This window comes from Petaurus breviceps, unplaced genomic scaffold, assembly GCF_028583685.1.
Source record: "Petaurus breviceps papuanus isolate PSGF00001 unplaced genomic scaffold, PetGlider_PUasm1.0 90977, whole genome shotgun sequence".
NCBI lineage: Eukaryota > Metazoa > Chordata > Mammalia > Diprotodontia > Petauridae > Petaurus > Petaurus breviceps.
Genome location: NW_027187391.1, coordinates 47,076,061 through 47,100,892, shown reverse-complemented (window position 1 = coordinate 47,100,892; position 24,832 = coordinate 47,076,061). Strand labels below are relative to the sequence as shown.

Sequence of the window (24,832 nt, the reverse complement as noted above, 5' to 3'; positions counted from 1 at the left end):
GGAATATAATATTAAAAATAAATGAAAGTTGTTGACACTAAACAATTATTGAATAATACAGATGAAATATTTCACATGATACTTTGATGCATGGTTCCTTTCGAAAACTGCTTTGCGTGGTTTTATATGATGCATAATACATATATAATACATATTATGTAGAATACATAAGCACTTATGTTTAGCAAAAGAATATGTATCTATACATGTATATAAATGCTAAATATCACTTAAAGATTATCTCAAGTACATTGCAAAAGGAAGGGCTTGTACTAGATGGCCTCTAAGGTCCCTTCCACCTCTAAATCTACCTATAAATCCTTAGTTTTCCCATATGTTACTGGAGTCTCTATATAGACAAAAGGACTTAAAAAACTATGCTTCGTTTACACATGGTTGGATTTTTTACTGTGTATTTAAACTTTTCTATGTTAATTAAACTGAAAAAATAAGGTTTGTTTTTAAGGGCAATAATACAACAATTTTTGAAAAAGAACTTTTTTGGGCTTACATTTAAAATCTTTTATATCACAATGAATGTAATTATCTGTTCTAAGAAATAAGCTATACAGAAGGGAACAAGCAGTTTATTAAGTAATTATTACATGATAAATTGGTACAGACACTAGTAGTAGGGGATGGCATTTGTTCATACAAACCATGGAACATAAATTGAAGCAACTGCAGTATTAGAACTAGGTTACCAATGCTATTTCCAAGGTATGGAGAGTTTAAATTATTTTTCCAGGGTCAAAAGTATCTGAAGTGGGATTTGAACTCAGGTATTCCTGAATCCTAGTTCAGGAAGTATTATATGCAACAGTCCTTACTTTGGAGAGACTTTCAATGTAGACAAGAGACTGTATATAATATGTACACACATAAAGATATATTTTTAAAAATTGATGCAAAATCGTTGGGGGGAGGGGAAAACAGTAGCAATGGGGTAGAGAAGGGTTAAGGAAAAGTTTAATGCAAAAAGTATAGTTTGATGTGAGACTCAAAGAAAACTCAAAGAAAATTTTAAGAGGTTGAAGTAGTGAGGATGTACATCTAGGCATGGGAGAACCAGTGCAAATGCACGGAGATGAGAGATGCAGTGAGGAACAGTAGGAAGTGTGAATGGATCAGTGATTATGTGTGAAAGGTAGCAATGTATAATAGAGACAATAGTAGGAAGGGGTCAGGTTATAGACTTAAATGTCAAACATTTGATCTTAAAGGTAAATAAAATTCACTGGAGTTTATTGAGAGGGAAGTAACAATGGTGGGACTTTTACTTTAGGAAAATCATTTTGGTAGCTGTGTGGGGAAAAAATTGTTGTGGAGAATAAGCAATAAATTTATGTGCTTTTAGCTAATACATCAAAAAGAGATGATTCAATTTCTTTTGTCAAGTACCACATCTTCTATGAAAACCTTTTCTTTGGAGGGGGAAGGTAGGGCAATTGGGGTTAAGTAACTTGCCCAAGGTCACACAGCTAATTGTGTGTGTGTGTGTGTGTGTGTGTGTGTGTGTGTGTGTGTGTGTGTATGTGTGTTAAGTGTCTGAGGCCAGATATGAACTCAGGTCCTCCTGACTCCAGGGCTGGTACTCTATTTACTGTGCTACCTAGCCACCCCTGAAAACCTTTTTAAAGAAAATAACTGTTTAACTGTCAATGCTATATTGTCAGTATAAAAGTTAAAAAGGTATAAACTTGGGTAACAAACGCACAGCTCAAAATAAAGTTTAATTCAGATTACTACCACTATTCAAAAATTTTATACAAATGAATCCAGTGACATATCTAACAAAAAATAATTTATGAACCCTAAATTTTTTTAATCTTTGTAAAATCAACATAGAACCAATAGTTTTAAATAACTTACTTAATACTGTGTACATAATATATATAATATTGTAATTACTAATATATCTATGGAGAGAAGTAAGCATACATAAAATAGAAAGATAGATGATTTGAATGAAAAAGGATATGATTCCCAAGGAGGTGGGACCTCTACCCGAGCTCATTAAATGAAAATTGTGCTATTAGTACCAGTCAAAATGACCCAATGTTGATAATTTAATTAAGTAGAATCAGACCTCTTATTTCAAACAAGCCTTCCACCAATGCCCCTGATGAACCATCAATGACTCTTTCTTTATGACTATCCTATACAAGCTAGCCTTTTGAAAGAAAAATGTACATTCTGTTTACAATACTCTTGGTTAAAGGAAATGGTGCCAATGTACCTCAGGAGCTGGCCAAATACAAACCATGACTAATACTAGCGACTACTTCATGTTCTCATGTATTATTTTTGCCCTGTCCGCTTTAACTACAACCCTTTACAAACATCTCTCTGCTGCCAAGCAAAGAACTTCAATTTGATAAAGATTTTAAAATTATACATTGGAATTTGCTTTCCACTAAAACCTTATATACTAAGACTTAGAATCTGGCATACAAAATTGAAAAAAACAACAAAAACGCTAAGTGATATATGTTGATCCTGTTCTATAGAACATAAACTCCTGAGAGGCAGGGACTTTTTTGTTCTCGTGTTTGTTTCCTATTTCATATTTTGGAGAATGTCTTGTACACAGCAGTCATGTAATAAAAAGATTTTAATGAGATGATATGCTTCAATACTTAATGTTCAAATGTGAAACAGAGCAAATATATCACATGTTAAATTTAGGACAATAGAATAAAGTCAAAATTGAGGCTGAAAAAACATTTCACGAAAGTTAAGTACAAGGTTATGGAATCCCTAATGTCTCAGTGTAAGAATTAAGGGTAGCATGTTAACATTTACATTTCCTGACTTTTGTTATTTTGTATCAAATTAAATGTTATGGGGACTTTTAATAAATCAGTTTTATTTCTAATATTCCATTCTCAATTTTCCTTTATAACAATAGACTTGAAACTATTAACAAGTAATTTGTTTAAAAGCGCGTAGTATTAAGGCAAAAACAAATTTTCAAATTTACCTAAAAGAGGGAACCTACCTCAGAGACTACTAATTCTGTCCCAAACAGATGGATGCAATGTCTTGATATGTTATATGAAAATAATTTATGTGACGAGAAAAACACCCAGTAAGTGTTCTTAAGTACTTAAGAAGTTATTAAAATTTGTTATACAACTCAGACGCCAACAAAGGACGATAGGCCCAATGATAATTTTTGAATGATGGCACACTCAGTGACTTCCTTATGAAGGGGAAAAAGGAAAAGAAAAACTGATAATGACTCTGAGGCAACTAAAAAGTATTCTATCATGCCCTTACTCAGTAAATATTAAAAATTTGTTACACTTAATTGCAATTATAATACAAGAAATGGAATTTATTTTAGTGAATCTGTTATACATTTTTGATTTTAAACTGGCAAATTCAAGATTTCTTCGAACATATCAAAATTGTAAAAATAATTGCCATTTCTCTGATTTTAACATCTTCATCTACAGTCAGCTTTTATTACAGTTCATAGAGAACAATAGCACAGATACCAAATTAATCAATCCATTTTCCCCCTAACCTCTCTTTTTCTTTCTTGAAAAGTAAGTACCTAAGAGATCTTAACCTTGGATTCACACACACACAACCACCATGTATAGATTTCAGGGGTCCATGAACTTGAATGGGAAAAAAAATTTATATATTTATTTTCACTAACCTCTAACTGAAATTTAGCATTTCTTTCAATTATGAATGTAAGTCATCAAAACTACCATTCCTTCTGAAAAGGGCCCAGAGACTTTACCAGACTGCAGAGGCGATTCATGACATAAAAAAAGTTATTAAAAGAAAGCAGTATCAAAATCAGGCAAGGAAGAATAAAAGAAGAAGCAAGAGACCAGAGCAATGCATATACTGAATAATTAGCTCCCAAACAGAAAGTGGTAAGAGGAAGGAAGCAGAAATAAAGATCCTTCAAAAAATACTGAAACTTTCATTGAATTTATATGGTGATCAATGCTATTTCTTATACTGGAAATATTCATTAAACGGTTTCATAGTCTAAATAACAAAAAGGCCATAAAGAAATTTTGAATTCTTTTTTTTTACATTGACTACTGGCAACTTGGAACAACATACTTATTAACCTCCACTCATAATACATTAAACTTTTATTCTAATGTTGTATAAAACATTAGTTGACACTTGCCAACAAATGTCTGATAATTTTGCCATTCAAAGATAAATGGAAGCAAATAAATGCTTAAAATTAAATTTCTTTTACCAACAATTTGAATGGAATCTAGAATCATTTGAATAAAATTAATTGTTTTTGCTATACCCTATACAATTTTCGTACATAGAAATTTTCTATTAAAACAGTTTGTAATCAATATCTGAACTTATGTAATTAAAGTTTATATACTTTTTCAATGTATACTGGTTTTGGTGATTGCTTTTTCTCCTCTTTTTCTTTTCAAAACTCTTCTTTGTTATATGAGGAGGCTTTCTGGGAGGGGGAAGGATATAGGAGAAAATTTAAGTGATGGAAAAACAAAAGATATCAATAAAATTCATTTTAAAATATATGCAATCAGTTACTTTAAACTAAACGGAATTAAGGGAAAAACTAGAAGTGCAGTAAATAGTCAGAACTTCCTGTGTTGGGCTGCCCTCTACAGGTTCCAATTTGCCTATTTCTTTTCAATGGTCTAAGTAGGGAGTAGAGTTTCCAAAAGCCTTGCATTAAGAATATCGATATTAAAATGAAACTTTTATTCTTTCCTAGGGAATCCAGGTATTGCAACCACTGAGAATAGTGGAAAAGATACTATAAAACTTCAACACTTTATTAAAATTTGTGGCTCTAAGGAATTCCCAATGCTATTCCGCCTGTAGCAGTTAACTTAGTTTGTTAGATCTAGGTGCTAAGGCAAATCCTAAACCTCTTAGTTACCTTCTCTAGAAAATTGTGGTTGCAAAGACACAAAAGACATCCATTCACAAATGGGAGGTCAACTGCTTGACAAATATACTGTACCCCCTATTTAAAGCAATCTGATTATTGTTAGAAAGACAATTCAAGAGTGTCTTTATGATGATGCTACAGTATACTAAAAACCAGGATCTAAACAAGTAAACAGTTATAAAATTATGTAAGATGGATAAGGAAAATTCACAGTAGATCTATATGAAATATATGACATTTAATTAAACAAACATGCAAATCACTGTGCTGAGCATCAGAGATAACAACAAAAAAGGAATAATCCTTGCTCTTCAGGATCTTATTTGTCCTCAAAACAACTATGGGAGTCCAGTGCTATTTTTATCTTCATTTTACAAATGAGGAAACTGAGGGAAAGTCAAATAGGGTCACACAGCTATAAAGTGCTCAAAAAATGCTTATCGATTAATACAAAAAATACAAAGGAATCACAATAAGGAGAAAACACTAGGGTTTAGAGATGGGGAAACAAAGAAAAACCTCATGAAGAAGGTATCATCTGAGCAATTTTCAAAAGAAAGGGATTTGAAGAGGTCGAAGTGATTACATCTATTAACATCACTATTAGAAAAGTATTCCATCTCTCCTCTCTATGCCGTACCAGCTGCTCTCTTTACCTGGAATACTTCTACCTTGTAAGATCCTTTATTTACTTCAAGGCTTTTAACACAAGAGACATCTTTATCAGTTTTTCCAGATTGCCCCAATTGTTAATGCTCTTTTTTCCCTCAAATTTCCTTGTCTTTTAACAATTCGTGAACCATATTATATCTCCCCAGTTGCATGAGAACTCTTTGAAGGCAGAGGTTATTTCGTTTCGGTTTTTGTAATCCTAGAATAGGGCATAGTGCCTTACACACAACAGGTACATAATAAATACTGAATTAAAATATGGACATTAAAATTTTTTTGTGTATTTATATACTTTATTTTAAAATTTCTTTTAAAAAACTGAGTTCAAATCCTCTCCCTCCTTTGAGCCCTGCCCAAACTTATAATGAAAACAACATGATATCAACTATACATGTGAAGTCATGCAAAACATATCTCGAAATTACCCATGTTTGAAAAAAAAAAAAGTGAAAAAAACTATGCTACAAACTGCAATCAGAGTTCATCACTACTCTCTGGATATGGAAAGTATTCGAAAAAAAATTAAATATAAGAATTCTCAAAACCAAATGTTGAAGGCATGTTCATATGATCATAGCTCTAGAACTGGAAGGAACTTCAGAAGCCAATACTTTCATTTTTAAGATAAGGACACTGAGGCTCAGAAAAGTCAAGAGATTTGCCTAAGGCATCAGATAGTATTTGCACTGAGGTCCTTTGACTCCTGAGCCTGTGCTCTTTCTTGTCCTTAGTACCATATTCTCTCCCAATATGAAGGGATTTATAGAAACTTTTGATTTAGGGGAGAAAATACCAAATCATTTTAGCCTGTATTCCCCTGTTATGTCCTTGGGAGAGTAAAAAAAAAAATCAAAGTGGGGGTAGAGAAGTTGAGGGGAATCAAACTTTGACACTGTAAAAATCAGTATTATTTCAGATTAAAGACTAATAACATTTTATTCTCTCATTACAAAGCTTTGTTTATTTTTCTTTGTCAAGAGAAATTTGACTTTTATCACTCATTTTACTTTTAGCACCAATTTATCATTTGAAGGATAATTCAAATTCAATTAACTTGAACAAAGGGCTCAAAAAGATCAAATACTGAATGCTAATTCCTTATTATTTTTTAAAATAAAGATGGAACTCTAGTTAATCTATTAGATTTCTTTTCATTGTTTACAAAAAATACAATTAATCCTTCTTAGTTTCTGAGTTAATATGAAGATAAGGGCATTTTTGTTTTCATATTTTCCTTACTCTTAACAGACAAAAGACATGGCATAAGTAATGCTAATTTTTTTTAATTAAAAAGTCTTTCCAGAACTCCATTTATTATATATTATTCTAATGGTATATCAAGGATTAAAAATGTTTTCTTTAAATTAAAAAAAAAAAAGTCTTTGAAAGGATCAAAATACCTGAACATTTAATTTTGGTTTCTTTTATTTTATTAAAAAAAATAAAATTCTGCATGTAGTTACAAGCACAGAATCAATAACAACTTGTTACTCCTAGTCATATCTAGATCAAAATAAATGATCTCCTATGTCTTGGTATCTGGAACCAAAGAAAAGACAGTTTAAGAACTGAGTATTTTATGTAACTAAGTACAACAGATTCCTTTTTTTTAAATGTTACTATATACTAAGATTCTTTAAATGTAAGAAATAATGTTAAAGACTAAACATATCCACTTAAAATTCCAAAAGAATTTCACAGTTGGCTTTAAAATGCCACCATCTTAATTTGACAGTTATGACTTAAAGGCAGGAATACTGAATTTTGGACCACAAGGTCTGAAACCAGCTTTGCTATTTGTTATCTGGTACTACAGAGAAGGCACTTAATAAATGCCTGTTGATTGTGTGACCTTGGTTCAGTCACTTAAGCTTTCTATTCGTCAATTTCCTCTCCAGTAAAATAAGAACACTGCTACATGCTCTTAAGTATTTATCTTATAGATCTGTTGTAGGGAAAGTGTGAGATGAATGTTAGCTATCCTTATTACTTCTGACACTGACCCTGAACCAATTTTAAAAACTGAACAAAAAAATTTTCAACTCTAACAAGTGTGTATTATACTCTGATACACTTAAAAATCTAAGCTTTTTTAAACTTCTAGATCGAAGTTAGCAACCCTAATAAGGTCTACCTTTTACTATGTCTTTATCCTACATCTAGTGTGTTTTTACTCCTTAATGTTATTTTTAAGGGTAAATTTATATGAAAAATTTACTATGTCCTCAACAAAATAATTCCTGAAGTCATTATTTCCTAATTATTTGCCAACACAAAATGTATATGTATGTATATATACATAAATAGTTGACTGTATATGGATTTATAAATGAAACAAATTATAAATGTACTGGAATAACGTATGTGTTGCTTTGCACCACTGAACTTTTTTGGTTACCATGTTGAAACCTCAAATAGATTTTACTTAACATCTAAGAAGGAACAACTTAAAGATATTTTATAGACTTACTTACAACTTCCTCACAATCTCTAAAACCAGTATCTTAAAAGAATGTTTCACTTATTCTCTTTGTCTGCTTCACTGATTTTTTACTTTGGAAGCATTTTTAGAGTTTGCTCTAAAAAGAAAATAAATTAGTCATCAAACCAAAAGAAAATGCAAGCAATGAACTGCCAGCTTTGTGTACGAATACATGTGGCATATACCAGCTGCTTGTATTTCTGATAAAAGTCATGAAATAACTGTGATTTCCGTTCTCAATCTAATAGTTTCACTATGACAGGAAATGTATGTCCATTAAATCTAAACATTAAAAACTATTTAGAACAAGAAACACACTTCTGCTGAGAAGATTCACGCCTGTATTTCACAAAGTTTAAAAAAAGTCTTACATTAGATTTTAATAATCAGCATGTTCAATTATACATGCCCATTCTGTGAAACTTTTGGGAGTGGTAACTAAGTAATATTGGAAGATCTGACTGCTGAATGTTAGTTTAGTTGGAAAAGAAGAGAATCAAATTAAGGTCCAGTTCTATAACTTTTTTATGAGAGGCTAAAGGAAAATTACATTCCTCTTAAGAAAGGGTTTCTAAAATTTGAACAGATAAAAATAGATACTTTTACTAAAAGTAGAGCCTTCCATATCTATAAAAATCTTCTAAACATCTCACTATCTCCTACAAAAAAGAAATATTTTGTTTTACATCCTAATACTAAAACTAGCCAACTGTTTAGGTTTTATTTTTTAAAAATTAACTTGCTAATTCAAATTTGGCAAGACCCCCAAAAAGCAAATTTGTTGAACATTTAAGGAATAATGCATCTTTATCATAAAAAACTAAACTTGCCTTGCCAGAAAAGTAGCTTTATTTTAAAGTCTATTAATATAAAAAAATATCAAGAAATATGTTACTTAGGCCACAAAATCAAATCTTAACATGATGAAATAAATTTTTCAGAACCTTCTAAAATGCTAGGACTATTCATATGTGTGACTGTTGTGTGTTGCAAACTTTCAAATCACTGAACGTGAGAATATAAGCTTAGCTGGTTAACACCCAAAAGAATAAATCATGTCACGTGGATCTTTCACTATTAAGGTAATATAACAAAGGTGCATCCCACCTAATCAATTGTTTCACGTAAAGTCACATTTGTGGGGCAAATCCATGTTGCAGGGGGACATGTCAGCACCAACATGATACAATATATGTGGGAATTAAGTTCTTTTCAGGAAAAACGCAGACTTATCAAAAGCTTAAAAACCAGTATTAGCAGAGGTTAGAAGAGAGAAGCAGTAAGGGGAGAGTGCTTCAAAGAGTTGTCCTGAGCCGTTATTTGGAAATGTAAATGCACAAGTTGTGAAGACATGACATTGAGTTTCCTCAAATGGAAAATGACAGAACCGAACTATATTGGCCTTTGAGGTCTCTTCCAGCTCTGAAGGTATGATTCTATGGTCCTATGCTGTTAGCTTGCAGCTGGTGCTTGTGGATTTCTGGTGCTTAGAGAATAGGAGCAGCAGAGAACAAGTAGAGAAGAAACAAAGGACCTCTATATAAGCATATGGAATAATGAAACAATGTATGGGTAGCGGGAAGGGAAGCCTTCAAAGGATGAGAAATAGATATGAATAGAGCCTCTTTATGGAAGGTGTTTGTAGAGGCTAAGTGGGATAGCTAACAAATCCTGGATATCCTAAAAAGGTGATGAAAGACTTCAAGTGAAAATGATCTGTGAGCTTCAGTCACTTCTATGAGTAAACTGTGATACAGACAAAAAAACTGAATACAATCTTAGACTGCATTAACACAGGTATAGTATTCAGAATAAGGGAGCTGACAGCCTTATTGTACTTTCCTTTCAGCTGACTACATCTGAAGTATTAAATGACTTGCCCAAGGTCACACAGTTAGTAAGTATCTGAGGCTGTATATAAACACCGGACTCCAGGTCCTTTACTCTTTTGCACCTCTAGTGTGAGGGCTCGCTGAGTCTAAAAAGGGCTGCTCACCCACCTTTGGTGTCCACCTTCGCCCAAGTCTCACATGTAGTTCCAGTGGCCACACCCTGGTAAACTGTCTTAGCATACAGGCAGAACTAGATTGAGGGTAACTGACAGGTCTCAAACCTGCTGATGAATTAGGTAGATGTTCACCCCAAGTATGTGAAGACATCTCTCAGAAGAACAGGCAGAGGAGAACAAAGAGTTGATACTCTACTAGGGTGGGGGTGAGACACACATCATAGTCACAGCTAAGTAAATTAAGAATATATAAACAATAAATACATGAAGATGGAAGTAAGGCACTAATAAGGAAAAGGAAAAGCCTCCTGAAATAGTGGTGACTAAACTGGGGCTTGAAGGAAGCCAGGGGTTCTAAGAGGTAGAAAGGAAGATGAAGAGAAATCTAGGCATGGTGGTTTGCTGGTGAAAAGATGCAGAAGTAGAAGACAGAATGTCTTCTATGACCTAATCACTGCAGCTCAGCTTGGCTAGAGCACCGATTGGGGAAGGGAAGGATAAGGGAATAAATAAGCATTTATTAAGTACCTTCTATGTTCCAGAAACTGGAATTTTTTACAATAATTACAATATTTTTACTAATATTTACAAATATTATCTCATTTGATTCTCATAAAAACCCCATGAGATAGATGCTATTAATATCCCCATTTTATAATTGGGGAAACTGAGGTAGACAGATTAAGTGACTATTTGCTCAGTCACACAGCTAAAAGAAAGAATCTGAGGCTGGCTTTGAATATGTCTACCCACACTGCTCCTAGCTGTCTAAATGGGTGAATGGAGCTAATGTGCAACGACAGCTTGGAAAGATAAACTAAAATCAGCATGTCAAGGGCTTTAAATGCTGTTTATATTCAATCCCAAAGGGAAAAGGGAGCCGCTGGAATTTCTTGATCAAGTGACATGGTTAGACTTGGACTCAGGGCAGCAAGGTGGAAAATGTATTATAGAGAGAAGATTTAGGATGTAGAGAAACCAATTATGAAGCTATTGTCATAGTCTGTTTGAGAGGTCATGAGGTCCTAGACTAGGGTGGCTGTAGTGACTAGAAAAAATGGAATGGATTCAAGAGATGTTAACAGAGATAGAACTGAAAAGATGTCAACTGATAGAATTTAAGGAATGAGAGCGAACTCCCTCCAGAGCTTTGAACTCCAAGCTCCCACTGTTTATAGGACATCTCTGTGGCTAAAGCTTGTCTTCTACTGAGTACCTGAGTCATCATCACAACTGGTCACTGGAATAGGACTCCGTGAATTTTTTATTTACGGTATTTACATGGGGATGGTGGGTGTGCAGGGGGGTTATATGCCTCAGCTAGAATATATGTAAAGAGTGATGTCAGTTTAGTATTTTTTAAAAATATAATCTGTTCCTATAGTTTGCTTATGAAGAAAAGTGCTGAGTACTGACTGTCTGGCTGCCTACTACTTCCTTACCAACAGAGCCACAAGTCTGGGAATGGGGCTGGGGAAAACTTAATAAATATGGTTGTAATTCTCCACGTATTTCTATTGTTCCTAGTACAAAAAAAGGGGGGGGGGAGTCAGCTAGGTGGTACAGTGAATAGAGCACCAGCCCTGGAGTCAGGAGGACCCAAGTTCAAATGTGATCTCAGACACTTGACACACTTGCTAACTGTGTGACTCTGGGCAAGTTGGTTAACCCCAACTACCTTGCCTTCCCCTCTTAAAAAAAAAAAATCAATACTTTTGTACATGATAATCTAAAAAATTGGCATGTTTCTCAACTTAGGAAGTGCCAATTTAATTTCTAATATTCTAACTCCCATTTCTAAAAATGACTTTTACTTTTCTCCCTTTGGGGAGCAGATTTTAAAGGACTCAATAAAAGTACAGCTCAGATCCTCTCAATAGGGGAGTTGAGCTTAGAAATAATGGCAAATTTTAAAAACTGAAATTATAAAGGCACAAAGAAAAATAATTTCATGAGGAGGAAAATGACAATGTCATTGCACAGACTGTACCATCCAACTTGTATCTTTAAATTAATATTTAAACACTGTCAAAAGATGGAAGAATAGATAATGGAGATTCTTTTTTTTTTTTTTTAAGCAATCGAGGTTAAGTAACTTGTTCAAGGTTACACGGCCAGTTATTTCTGGGTGTGGTACTAAGTGTCTGAGCTGGGATTTGATCCCCAGGTCATCCCGACACTGGAGCCGGTGCTCTTACTTGCTGAGCCACCTGGCCGCCCCTAAGCAATTGGGGTTAAGTAACTTGCTCAAGGTTACACGGCCAGGTGTTTCTGGGTGGGTAATAAGTATCTGAGCCCGGATTCGATCCACATGTCATCCTGACATTGGTGCCGGTGCTCTTACTCGCTGTGCTACCTGGCCTCCCTGATAATGGAGATTCTTAAAGGCTATCAGAAATGCTAACCTTCAGAATGAAGCTTCTGAAGTTTGATTACAAAAAAGACTTTCTTTTTTTTAATTCTCTTTTTGCTATATTATTGAAAAGAGGTTGCTCCAAGATGGAACAGGAAATGTTGCTTGGGGCAGCACTCAGCACAATGCTGAGCACAAAGGAAGTGCTTAATAAATGCTTGCTGATTTCACTTGGAATGGTGATAAGACTGCTACTAAGAAAAAACAAAACTATTCAACTCTTTAATTTTGCTTTTATTCACTCTCCTGGGGAGAATAATCTTTGGACTGGAAAGGATAAAACAAAAATGCCTGATAGATGATGCCCAAGAAAAGTGAACAGACAGAAAAAGAGTGGCTGGGAGCTGTCGTTGACCAATTCAGTTCATCTTGCCTAGATAAACTATATTCTAGGATACTGAAAGAAGTAGCAACGGTGCTTGCTGTAGCAATATTAGTAATTTTTGAAAGACCAGAGAGCATAAGAAAGATACTACAAGATTAGAGAAGGGCAAATATTCTACTTTTAAAAAAATTAAGGAAAATGGCATCTGTAATCTATAAGTGAGTGATACTGACTTCAATTCCTAGCAAAGTTATAGAATGGATTATTAAATTGACCTATTGATCAGCTTTGGGAATTAAAAAGTTCTATTCAGGACCCCAAGCTTCTCCTAGAAACAAAGGTCCATCTTTTCAATACCAATGTTCTTCTTGTGAGTTGTATGTTGTTGCTGTTCAGTCATATCCGACTCTTCAGGGAACAATTTGGGGTGTTTTTGGCAAAGACACTGGAGAGGCTTGCCATTTCCTTCTCTAGCCCATTTTACAGATGCGGAAACTAAGGCAAACAGGGTTTGTCCAGGGTCACATAACTAGTAAGTGTCTATAACTGGATTTGAACTCAGGAAGAGCAATCCTCCGGACTCCAGGCCCAATACTCTAACCATTGCAGTATACCGCACTACAGATTCTGAAGAAATGAAATTGAAAACCATCCAAAGGGCAAAAGAGAGACTGATGATGGATGTGGTCAGAGTATAACATACCACAAACCACTGGAAGGCTTTTGTGCCACTGTCATCCTTGTGATGTTAAAAGAAAATGAACAAGATTCCCACTGGTGAACTTATGGGAAAACATGGACAAGAGTCATGCAAAATGGAGAAGTAGGTATGAATGGTTTGCAACTAGCGCTGTTAAAAAGAAAATCCTCAGGGGCGGCTAGGTGGTGCAGTGTATAGAGTGCTGGCCCTGGAGTCAGGAGGACTTGATTTCAAATCTGGCTTCAGATACTTAAAACACACACACACACACACACACACACACAAAAACTAGCCGTGTGACCTTGGGCAAGTCACTTAACCCCATTAACCCTCTCCCCCCCCAAAAAGCAAAAACAACTACAAAAATGCTCTCCTCTCCCCCACAAAGAATTTCCCATGTGGCTGATTCATACTCTGATGTGATTACAGATCCAATAAACTAATTTAATATTAATAAGACCACATTTGTGCCAAAATATCCATAGTTGCACTTTACAGTAGCAAAAACAGAAACAAAACCCAGGAATTGAGTAAGTGCCCAATACTGAGTAGATGAGCTTCTGAGTTTTCTTACTGCTTTGAGGTTCCATGAAAACCTACCATAAAGAAGACATAGGGACCAACTGCTGTTTCACATATTCTAAACCACCAATGATTTGCCCATTTGGTAATCAAAAACTTTAGTCAATTATACCAGCATTTTCTCTACTTTAGTTGTAGCCACTGTAACTAGAGATCATTAATAATGTTTCAATATTATTTTAGTACCAATGTTATGGTATGCACAAAAATTTACTAGTTACTAGAATACATCAAGAACTAATTTTGCAAAAATGATAAGTGGCTATTTGTTAAAATAATATCCTACCTGATATATTCTAAAAGGTATGTATCGAAATCCATTATCTTCTGCAGGATATTCCATGAGTTTTCGATTAATGGCCCAAAACTGGTCAAATTTATCTGTAATAATAAATTATTATTAGAAGTGTAAAGAAAATAGAAATGTGATGAAAAAGAAAGCAAATATTATAAAAATTATTCTAAAGTGTTCTAAAAGGAAACATTTCTACCTCATCACTTTGTTTCTCCATAGTGATAAAGCATATACATATTAATCTCAAGAGATACTGTTCTGTCAAAAAATAACTAGGGGGGCTATGCTTTTTGTTTGCTTAGACTTTTTTTTTTTTTTAAAGCAATCAGGGTTAAGTAACTTGCTCAAGGTTACATGGCCAGTTATTTCTGGGTGTGGTGCTGTGTCTGAGCCTGGGATCTGATCTCCAGGTCATCCCGACCCTGGAGCTGGTGCTCTTACTCACTGTGCTACCTGGCTGCCCCAACAGACATTTTTTTTAAAGCTATTGGGGTTAAGTAACTTGTCCAAGGTTACATGGCCAGTTATTTTGTGTGGGTGTTAAATATCTGAGGCCAGATCCAATCCCGGGTCCTTCTGACTCCAGGGCCGGCGCTCTTACTCACTGCGCCACCTAGCCACCCCTAGACATCTTTAGCCGCCCCTAGACATCTTTAAATAAAAGAGAATCCCTATAACCAAAGCAGATTTTTAAAAACCCTTCCATCTGCAGAGATAAAGATTAAGTTAAAAAATAATTTATTAATTTTAATGAATACTTATTACTAGTTTAGCACATATCAAAGGTTCTCAAGAATACCATTAAAGTATAACCTATCATTTTATGGCCTGAAATTTATAACATCAGGAAAATTTGTACCTTTATTAAATAATTATATCAATAGAGAAATAGCAGACTAATGAATTGGGTATGCAATTAAAAAACTAGAAAAAGAACAAATTAAAAATTCTCAAATACCAAATTAGAAATCTTAACAATTAAAGGTGAAATAAATAAAATCAAATGAAAGAAAACCACTGAGTTAACAAATAAAATTAGGAGTTCATTTTATGAAAAAACAAAAACAAACCACCCAACAAAATAGATAAATGGATTAACTGATTAAAAAAGGAGAATAAAACCAAATCATTAGTATTAAAAATGAAGAGGGTGGATAACACCACTATTGAAGATAAAAATCAAAGCAATCATAAGGAGTTATTTTGTCCACTTATATGCCAATAAATTAAAAAAATCTAAGTGAAATGGAATATTTACAAAAATATAAACTGCCTATATTAACAGAAGAGAACATTTAAATAGAACATTTAAATAAGCTTATTTAGAAAAAGAAATTGAATAAATTGAAACTGAAATAAATGAGCTTCCCAAGGGGGGGGAAAAAAAAACAGGAGCAGAGGGCTTTACAAGTGAATTCTACCAAACATTTCAAGATGAACTAATTCCAATATAAAATAAATCACTTAGAATAAAAGGCAAAGAAAGAATCCTATCAAACTCCTTTCAGGAAAAGCAAATTACAGACCAATATCATTAATGAATATGGTTTCGAAAATCCTAGATAAAATACTAGCTAGGAGACTATAACAATATATTACAAGGATCATTATACATTGCAATGAAGTGGGATTTATACCAGGAAAGCAGGAATGGTTTAATGTAAGGAAAACTATTCACATAATCGTATATATCAATAACAGAGGTAAAAAAATATATAATTACATTAATAGATGCATAAAAAGTTTTTGATAAAATACAATACTCATTCCCATTAAAAACACTTGAAAAGAAAGGTATACAGGGATTTTTCCTTAAAATGATAAGAAGCATCTACCAAAAACCATCATCAAGCATTATTTGTAATGGGAATAAGCTTTAAAAGTCTTAATAAGATCAGGAGTGAAACAAGGATGCCTATTGTCACCAATGTTATTCAATATTGTATTATAAATGCTAGCAATAGCAATGAGAAGAAAAAGAAATAGAAGGAATCAGAATGGGCAATGAGATATTAAAACTATCTCTTTTTGCTGAGAGTATGATGTCATACTTGGGAAATGCTAAAGATTCAACTAAAAAGTTAGTGGAAACAATAACTTTAGCAAAGCAGAGGGATATAAAATAAACTCACAAAAATCATCAGCATTTCTATATATCACCGACAAAACTCTGCAAGAAGAGCTAGTAAGAGATATCCCATTTAAAATAGCTGTAGATAGTATAAAATAACCTGGGAGTATACCTACCAAAACAAATTCAGGAACTACATGAACATAAGTTTAAAACACGTTTTATACAAATAATGGCATTTTAGTCAATTTAAATAATTGGAGAAATATTCACTGTTCATGGGGAGGCAGGGCCAATATGATAAAAACGACAAATTTACCTATCTATTTATTCAATACCATCCCAATTAAATTACCAAAAAGTTATTTTACTGAGCTAGAAAAAATGACAAAATTCATCTGAAAGAACAAAAGGTCAAGAATATCAAAGGAATTCATAAAAAAAAAAGTAAAGGAAAGTTTAGCAGTTCCATACTTCAAACTATACTATAAGGCACTAATTATCAAAACTCTCTGGTAGTGGCTAAGAAACAGAAATGTAGATCAGTGGAACAGAATAGGCATACAATACAAAGTAGCAAATGTTTATAGTAACCTAGTGCTTAAAAAATGTAAAGATTTAAGTTGTTGGAATAGGAATTCATTATTTGGTAAAAAAAAAAAATGGTTGGAAAGGCTGAAAAGCAGTCTGGCAGAAATTGGGTATAAATCATTATCTTAAACCATTTATTTACCAAGATAAGGTCAAAATGGATACGGATATAAAATGGACTTGTATATAAACAGAGATAGCATAAGAAAATTATAAGAACATGGAACATATTACCTATTAGACTTATGGATAGGAGAACAATTTATGAATAAACAAGAGATAGAGTACATTGTGAGATGTAAAATGAATAATTTGATGATATTAAATTAAAAAGGTTTTGTACAAATAAAACCAACATAGTCAAGATTAGAAGGAAAACAGAAAACTGGGGGAAAAATTTTATAGACAGTTTCTCAAATAAAGGTATCTTATCTCAAATATATAGGAACAAAAGATATGAACAGGTTTTCAGACAAAGAAATCAAAGCCATCTATAGTCATATGAAAAATGGTCTCAATCACTACTGATTAGAGAAGTACAAATTAAAACAACTTTGAGATATCATTTTATACCTATCAGATTAGCTAAAATGATAGAAAGGGAAAGCAACAAATGTTGGAGGGGATATCGAAAAATTGGGACATTAATTTACTGTTGGTGGAACTGTGAAATGAACCAAGCATTTGAGAGCAATCTGGAATTATGTTCAAAGAGTTATAAAACTGTGATCCTTTGACCTAACAATACCACTATTAGGTCTGTTTCCCAAGGGGATCAGGGAAAAAGGAAAAGAACATATATGTTCTAAAATATTTGTAATAGTTCTCTTTGTAGTAGCAAAGAACTGGAAATTGAAGATGCCTGTTAAATGGGAAATGGCTAAACAAGTTGTGGTATATCATTGTGATGGAACACTATAATGAGATATAAGAAATGATGTGCTGGTTGATTTTAGAAAAATGTGGAAAGACTTGCATGAAATAATAACAAGAGAAATAACCATAATCAGGAGAATGTTGTGCACAGTAACAGTAATACTGTTCTAAGAACAACTTTGAATGACTAAGTCATTTTGAGTATTACAAATGCTCAAATCAACTTGAGAGCACCTACGAAGGAAGATGCTTATCCACATTTGGAGAAAGAACTGTTAAGCAAAAGTGTGTATGGTATGCTATTATACACATACATGCACACAAAGACACATATTTGTGTCTAATGGTAGCCTTCTCTGGTGTGGGCTGGGAAGGGGGAAAAAAAGCACAAAGAAGAAAACAAAAGAAAACTTGGAAGCAAAGAAAAGCAGGGCAGCTTTGTGAATGATGTGTCATATTTATAGCACAGTTTTTTAAAAAAAAGTAAACTGAAATGGAAATCCATGGTTTTATATTAAATCCTCTTCTATGTATATGGAAATGTTCTTTTTTCATCATGTCTTTCTGTATTTAAATTCAAAATGAATAAATTAAAAAAATTATGACTTCAGCACACAGAAGCTTCCGTAGTAGTCCTCCACTGTAACAGCATGGAGGTAAAAAGAAAAGCCTGCAGAGTACAAGTAGGAGAAGATGTGGTCCTACCAACTACAAAGGCTTAAAGCAAGATCTAAGCACCAAAATTTATCTATTTCATCTAGGATTAGCATAATTAAGTATATAGATTCCTACCACCAGAAATTTGGTCACTAATGATGAACTGTTTCATCGCTGAAATCAATGAAATAAAGAAAAGTACTAAAAGACCATTGGTTATATTTCCTTGTACTCCTGTAAGGATAGTAACAAAGTCGCAAGAAAGAGTAGATGATGGGAAGAAACACAGTTCTTATACCACATAAGCACTAATTACATTCATGGTAAAGCTTAATCCTTGACCAACTATTTGACAAATTATTGGAGTAACTGAACCATATGGATATTGACTTATTCTACAAATGAAACCAAACAAAATAAGAAGTTGCAATTAAGGGGCGGAGTCAAGATGGCGGAATAGAAGCAGGACCTCCCCCCTGCTCCGGTTTCCAACTTTCAGCTCCTGGCCTGCAGAGTGTAGGGGTACCAAGCACCAATCTGAGGGGTAATTGCTCTTGCTTTAACCTGCTTGGATCAGGATTGCAGTCTAGAGTGGAGGTCCTAGAGTGTGTGTCCAGCTTGCCAGAACATGTGGAGATTTCAGAGAGGGCACCCATTTAATACCTCCGGCAGCTGAGAAAACCCCAGCATTTGGGATGGAAAGCTCCCCTGTCTGGTGGCAGAGTCATAGACTGTGGCAAAAAGCAAAGGGATCAAGTGACTGAGGGGCAACATGACCAGGCAAAGGAAACAAAGCAGAAAGAAGATTCCAACATTAGACTCCTATTCTGGGGACAAAAAAGAGTAAAGCATAGAACAGGAGGAAGACAGTGAAGTCCAAACTCCTTCACAAAAAATTCAAAGGAAAATACGAGCTGGTTACAGGCCATAGAGGACCTTAAGAAGCAGATAAGAGAAGTGGAGGAAAAATTGGGAAGAGAAATGAGAACAATGAAAGAAAATTATGAAATGAGAGTCAACAGCCTGACTGAGGAAAATAACACCTTAAAAAATAGACTAACTCAAATGGCAAAAGAGGCTCAAAAAGGCAATGAGGAGAAGAATGTCTTAAAAAGCCAAATTTGACAGATGGAAAAAGAATCTCAAAAGCTCATTGAGGAGAATCATTGCTTCAGAATTAGACTGGAGCAAATGGAAGCTAATGACTTTATGAGAAATCAAGATGCTATAAAACAGATCCAAACAAATGAAAGAATAGAAGGCAATGTGAAATATCTCATGGGAAAAAGCACTGACCTGGAAAACTGATCCAGGAGACATAATTTAAAAATTATTGGACTACCTGAAAGCCATGATCAAAGTAAAAACCTAGAAATCATCCTCCAGGAAGTTCTCAAAGAAAACTGCCCTGATGTTTTAGAACCAGAGGGCAAAATAGAGGTTGAAAGAATCCACTGATCACCTCCTGAAAAAGATCCCAAAAAGAAAACTCCTAGGAATATTATAGCCAGGTTCTGGAATTCCCAGATAAAGGACAGAATATTACAAGCAGCCAGAAAGAAACAATTTGAATATTGTGGAAACACAATCAGGATAACCCAGGATCTGGCAGCTTCTACACTGAGGGATCAAAGGGCTTGGAATATGATATTCCGGAGGGCAAAGGAGCTGGGATAAAAACCAAGAGTCACCTACCCAGCAAAACTGAGTATCATGTTTCAAGGCAAAATACGGTCATTCAGCAGAATAGAGGCCTTTCAAGCATTCTTGATGAAAAAACCAGAATTGAATAGAAAATTTGACATTCAGATAAAAGAGCAAGAGTATCATGAGAAGGTAAACAGGGAAAAGAAATCGTAAGGAACTTATCAAACTTGAACTATTAACATTCCTACATGGAAAAACAGTAATTGTAACTTATGAAACTTTTCTCAGTAGTTGAAGGGAATAGAAATATATATATATATATATATGTATATATATAAATATATATATATGTGAGGGTATATGGGCATATGAATACATATGTGAATTGTGTATATATGTTTATAGGTATACATAGAAAGAGGGCACAGGACTAATTTAACAGGAAGGGATGATAATTAAAAGGTGAAATTAAGAGGTGAGAGAGGAATATAATGAGAGGAGATGGGGAGAGACAGAATGGGGTAAACTATCTTATATAGAAGAGGCAAGGGAAAAGTGTTACAATGGAGGGGAAGAATAGGAAGGCAAAAGGGAATGGGTCAACCTTATTCCCATTGAATTTGGCTTGAGGAGGGAATGACATACACATTAAATACACAGGGTATCTCACCTTCCAGGAGAGTAGGGGGGGAAGGGGATGAGAGGAGGGATGATGGAAGGGAGGGCAGGCTGGGGGGGAGGGAAGTTGGAAGCATCCACTTTTGAAAAGGGACGGGATCAAAGTAGAGAATAGAACAAGTCAGAGGTGGGATAGGAGGGAGGGAAATATAGTCAGTCTTTTACAATATATCTTATGTTACTGTTTTGCATTAGCCACACATGTACAACCTATACTGAATTGCTTATCTTCCCAGTATGGATGGGTGACAAGGAAAGAAGGGAATGAATCTGGAATTCAAAGTTATGCAGGCACTGGGGCATAGAGATCCACTGGAAAAGTCAAAAGGGGTATGGGAGAAAATATGGGAGAGAGCAGATTGGAGGAGGGGATATCCTGTGGGACTGCTATTTTGGGGTGGTGGGTAGGGGAAAAACAGGGAGAAAATTTGTAACTCAAAATCTGGTGGAAATGAATGATGTAAATCAGAAGTTAATAAAGCATTTGAAAAATAAAAAAAAGAACAAATAAATAAATAAGTTGCAACTAAATCTAAGATTGGTTCATACATTTTCCTTGGAAAGGCAAATATAGAAATTAAGAGAATTGATTCCAAAGGCAACAACAAACATAATTTAATGGAATATTTGATCACCTTGTCGTAAGGGGCTTAAGATGAAAATAATTAATGAACGACAATGACAATAAGTGTAGCATCTGTATAAATGTCTGTTGCAGAGGATAAAGAATAAGAGAAATTCTACAAACATTCTAGTCAAAAAGCATTTATTAAGTACTTATTATGTGCCAGGCACTGTGCTATGACAAGATCGCCTAAGTCAAAAGATACACTGATACTTGAAGACTTTGATGCAAATATGGGAATATGGAAGAACAGCAAAAATTATGCTGAAAAATATGTTTCAGAATTAAGAAATAAGAAAGGGCAAAGGTTTCTTTTACTCATGTCTATACTGTACATCATGACAATTAGTGACTTGTTTTATCAAGCATTAGAAATAAAACTTTAAAAAGCAGTAGCAGTGCAATAAGAATATTGCCAACGTACTGGTCCACAAACAACATAGTTGTTTGCTGCTTCTATAAGTGAAGTCTTTTCAAGTTTCTAGGATCTGCCAAAACAGGGGACTCTGTTGGCATAGCCTTCAAGAATTCAGGGCCACCATCAGACCACAATAAGGCACTGGAATAGGAATTTATAGAAGGAAAGTTTTTTACTTCCAGGAAAAAAAAAGGTTGAAGAAATGAAATTAAGTCAACTGTCAGCCACGTAATGGAACAAAGTGATACAAAAGATAGTGGATATGAAAAGATAATTAACAGACCTCATTTTAGCCAATAGTTTAAAACTTCTTCCCTTCTAAAATTTCTGAGCAGTTAAGTAACAATGGTAAATTCCACTTAATTTTTCTCATTCCCTTTAATTTTAAGGTTCAAGTAGGAAGATTACAAAGCAAACCACAGGATACCAACATTAAATTTTATTTCATGGAAAAGCTAGAGAAATAAGCAGAAAATGTTTTCATTACATTGCATTTTCAGTTGAGGCTTTCAAGAACACATTCTACAGAAATATGTATGCTACTATGAAACCACAAAGAATGAAAAAATGGGAATAAAACTTCTGCATATTGTAATGGCTATGAAAATTCCCTCAATCACTTCTATCTTAATTTTTTACAAATAAAAAAAATATGTAGCCCAAGTTTTTATGTTATTCTAGGTTGCGTCTTCCTAGAATCCACCTAGAAAACGAAGTAAGAGATGTCTTTTTTGCTTCTAAAAAGGAACAAATATCTTGGGCAAGTGATGATTTTCAAGACTTTATTTTACTACAAAAGCTTAACAAAAACCCATGGCTCAAAAGAAGTTATTTTATAACATTTCAATAAAATGAGTAATCTGCTGTATAAAATATGATCATATTAAACAATGCTCCTAGAGGTAAGGCTTAATATCTAATCTTCAACGAATATTATAATATAGGAATGAGCTAAACTGACCTCCACAGGCAATAACTTCCATGATGCCAAAATGAATATAGAGCTGAAGATTTCCAAGTAATTGTCAGGCACAAATCATAAGCTTTTTTTCCTCAGGAGGAAGGGCAAGGACTTTAGAATCACTTAACAAAATAAAGATCATGCCATCACCTATCTCCATGCCTCTGCACAGTCACCCATGTCTGAAATACAATCCTTCCTCTGACTCTTGGATCTCAAAGCTTCAAGCACTGCTTCCCAGGGAAGTCTCCCCTGTTAATGTGAAGAAGAGAATACAATCAAGCCTACACTTATATATGTATATGTTGTATTGTTACCCTGGTAGAATGTAAACTTTCTGAGAGCTGAACCCTAGCTTCACCTTCTCCTGCCTTCTGTGAGACAAGGAAGATCTGGTGGGATACATACACACCTATTATGTTGTCAGACCTCAGAGAAGGTCCATGAACAGTATAATCACATGCCTCCTTCAATGGACTTCTCTACAGTCACAATGCTTGGCTGAGATTCATTCATTCAAGGGCATGTATATCCTCACTCCTTCATGCTCTCTCTATGCTAGAGGTTGTGACCTCCCAACATCATTGTATAAATGCAATTCTCCATCCACACCCCCAATTGTCTGCTTCCTTACTCCCAACTGCTCTTAATTCTAATTCTCAAAATCCTACTCCAGATCCACTTACCCTTCTACTGTGCTCTCTAGATTGCCTGATCCATAATGAACAAACTTGCTTTCATTTTAAACATTTTCCTTTCTCATTCCATCTATCTTCTGGCTTTTATTTAGACCTAGATCCCTCCTGATTACACAGCACTCCTGGCTATTCTTTCAAGTACCAGTTCATGCCCCTGTAAGGGTTATGGGATTTAAAGATCTTCCATGCCCCACTGGACTTGCTGACGTAGCAGGAAGGGGTGGGGCAAGAGGAAGCAGAAGCCAAGATAGAGTTCCTGCAGTGACTGGCAGTGGCGGCGACGGCGGCGACAGCGGCAGCAGCAGCAGCAGCAGTAGTGATAGCGGTAGTGCAGAGATGGAGGTGGAGGTGCGAACCCCTTTTTGAGCCAGCCAGAATTTCTGCTAAGGACTCCTGCTGAGGACTGCCAGGGGCCAGAGCTGCTAGGAGCACGTTTCCTGGACACTGAATAGTTGCTGTGAGTGGGGAGAGGAAGATCTTTGCCTGAGGTAGCCTGTTCTGTTTTAAACGCCTGAGAATGTGGGTGCTTTCTACTTTATCTACCTGTGCCAATTTCATAACTACTCTGATGGCTTTGACTTTCTGGTTTTGGGACTCAGTCATTTGGTGTTTTAATAAATGTTCTTGCTTTATCCCCCATATAGCAAGCCTGATATATTTTGTGATTAATAACCACATCAGTATATTTATAATTGCTGTAGGCATTGTGAATATTGCATTGCTGATACAGCCCCTCAACCCACTCAGTCATGGTTGGTGAACTGAAATACTCCCTAATCCCCATTGCTACTTTAAGACTCTATCTTTACCACCATCACTCAAAAGCCCCTTCCTTTGAGTTTCATTCAATCCAAATTTATTACCACATCAAGATTCTGGTATGATCTGCCTTGGAGCAGTGTTTGGCTTCCAGTCCTTTATCATACCCCACATCTTGCCTTAATTCTAGAGGACTTCAACATACATACTGATCCCTTAAATACTCTCACCTTTCAACTCCTCAATCTAGCCAACCCTATAACCTACTCCTACATCCTATCTCAACAACACATAGAGATGGTCATGTCCCAGACTTGCCATCAGGGAGAAGTATTCCACTTCCACTTTATAACATAATTCTTTAATTCTTTTATCTGATCATGCTCTTATAATTCATCTCTGCATCTTTCTTAAGATTCCTAAGCCCATTCTTGATTTTTAATGTTATCTGTT

The 24,832-nt window shown here is 34.7% G+C and overlaps 1 protein-coding gene across 5 annotated transcripts in view; it reads right to left on the bottom strand.

Annotated features, from left to right (window-relative positions):
- Positions 1–24,832, bottom strand: part of ATG5 (autophagy related 5) — a 170,601-nt gene that overhangs the window by 60,133 nt on the left and 85,636 nt on the right. For all 5 annotated transcript variants that reach the window (XM_069077126.1, XM_069077123.1, XM_069077122.1 and 2 more), the window contains one exon: positions 14,390–14,484. In XM_069077126.1, coding sequence (XP_068933227.1) covers positions 14,390–14,484 — 95 coding nt within the window. The remainder of the gene's footprint in view (positions 1–14,389; positions 14,485–24,832) is intronic.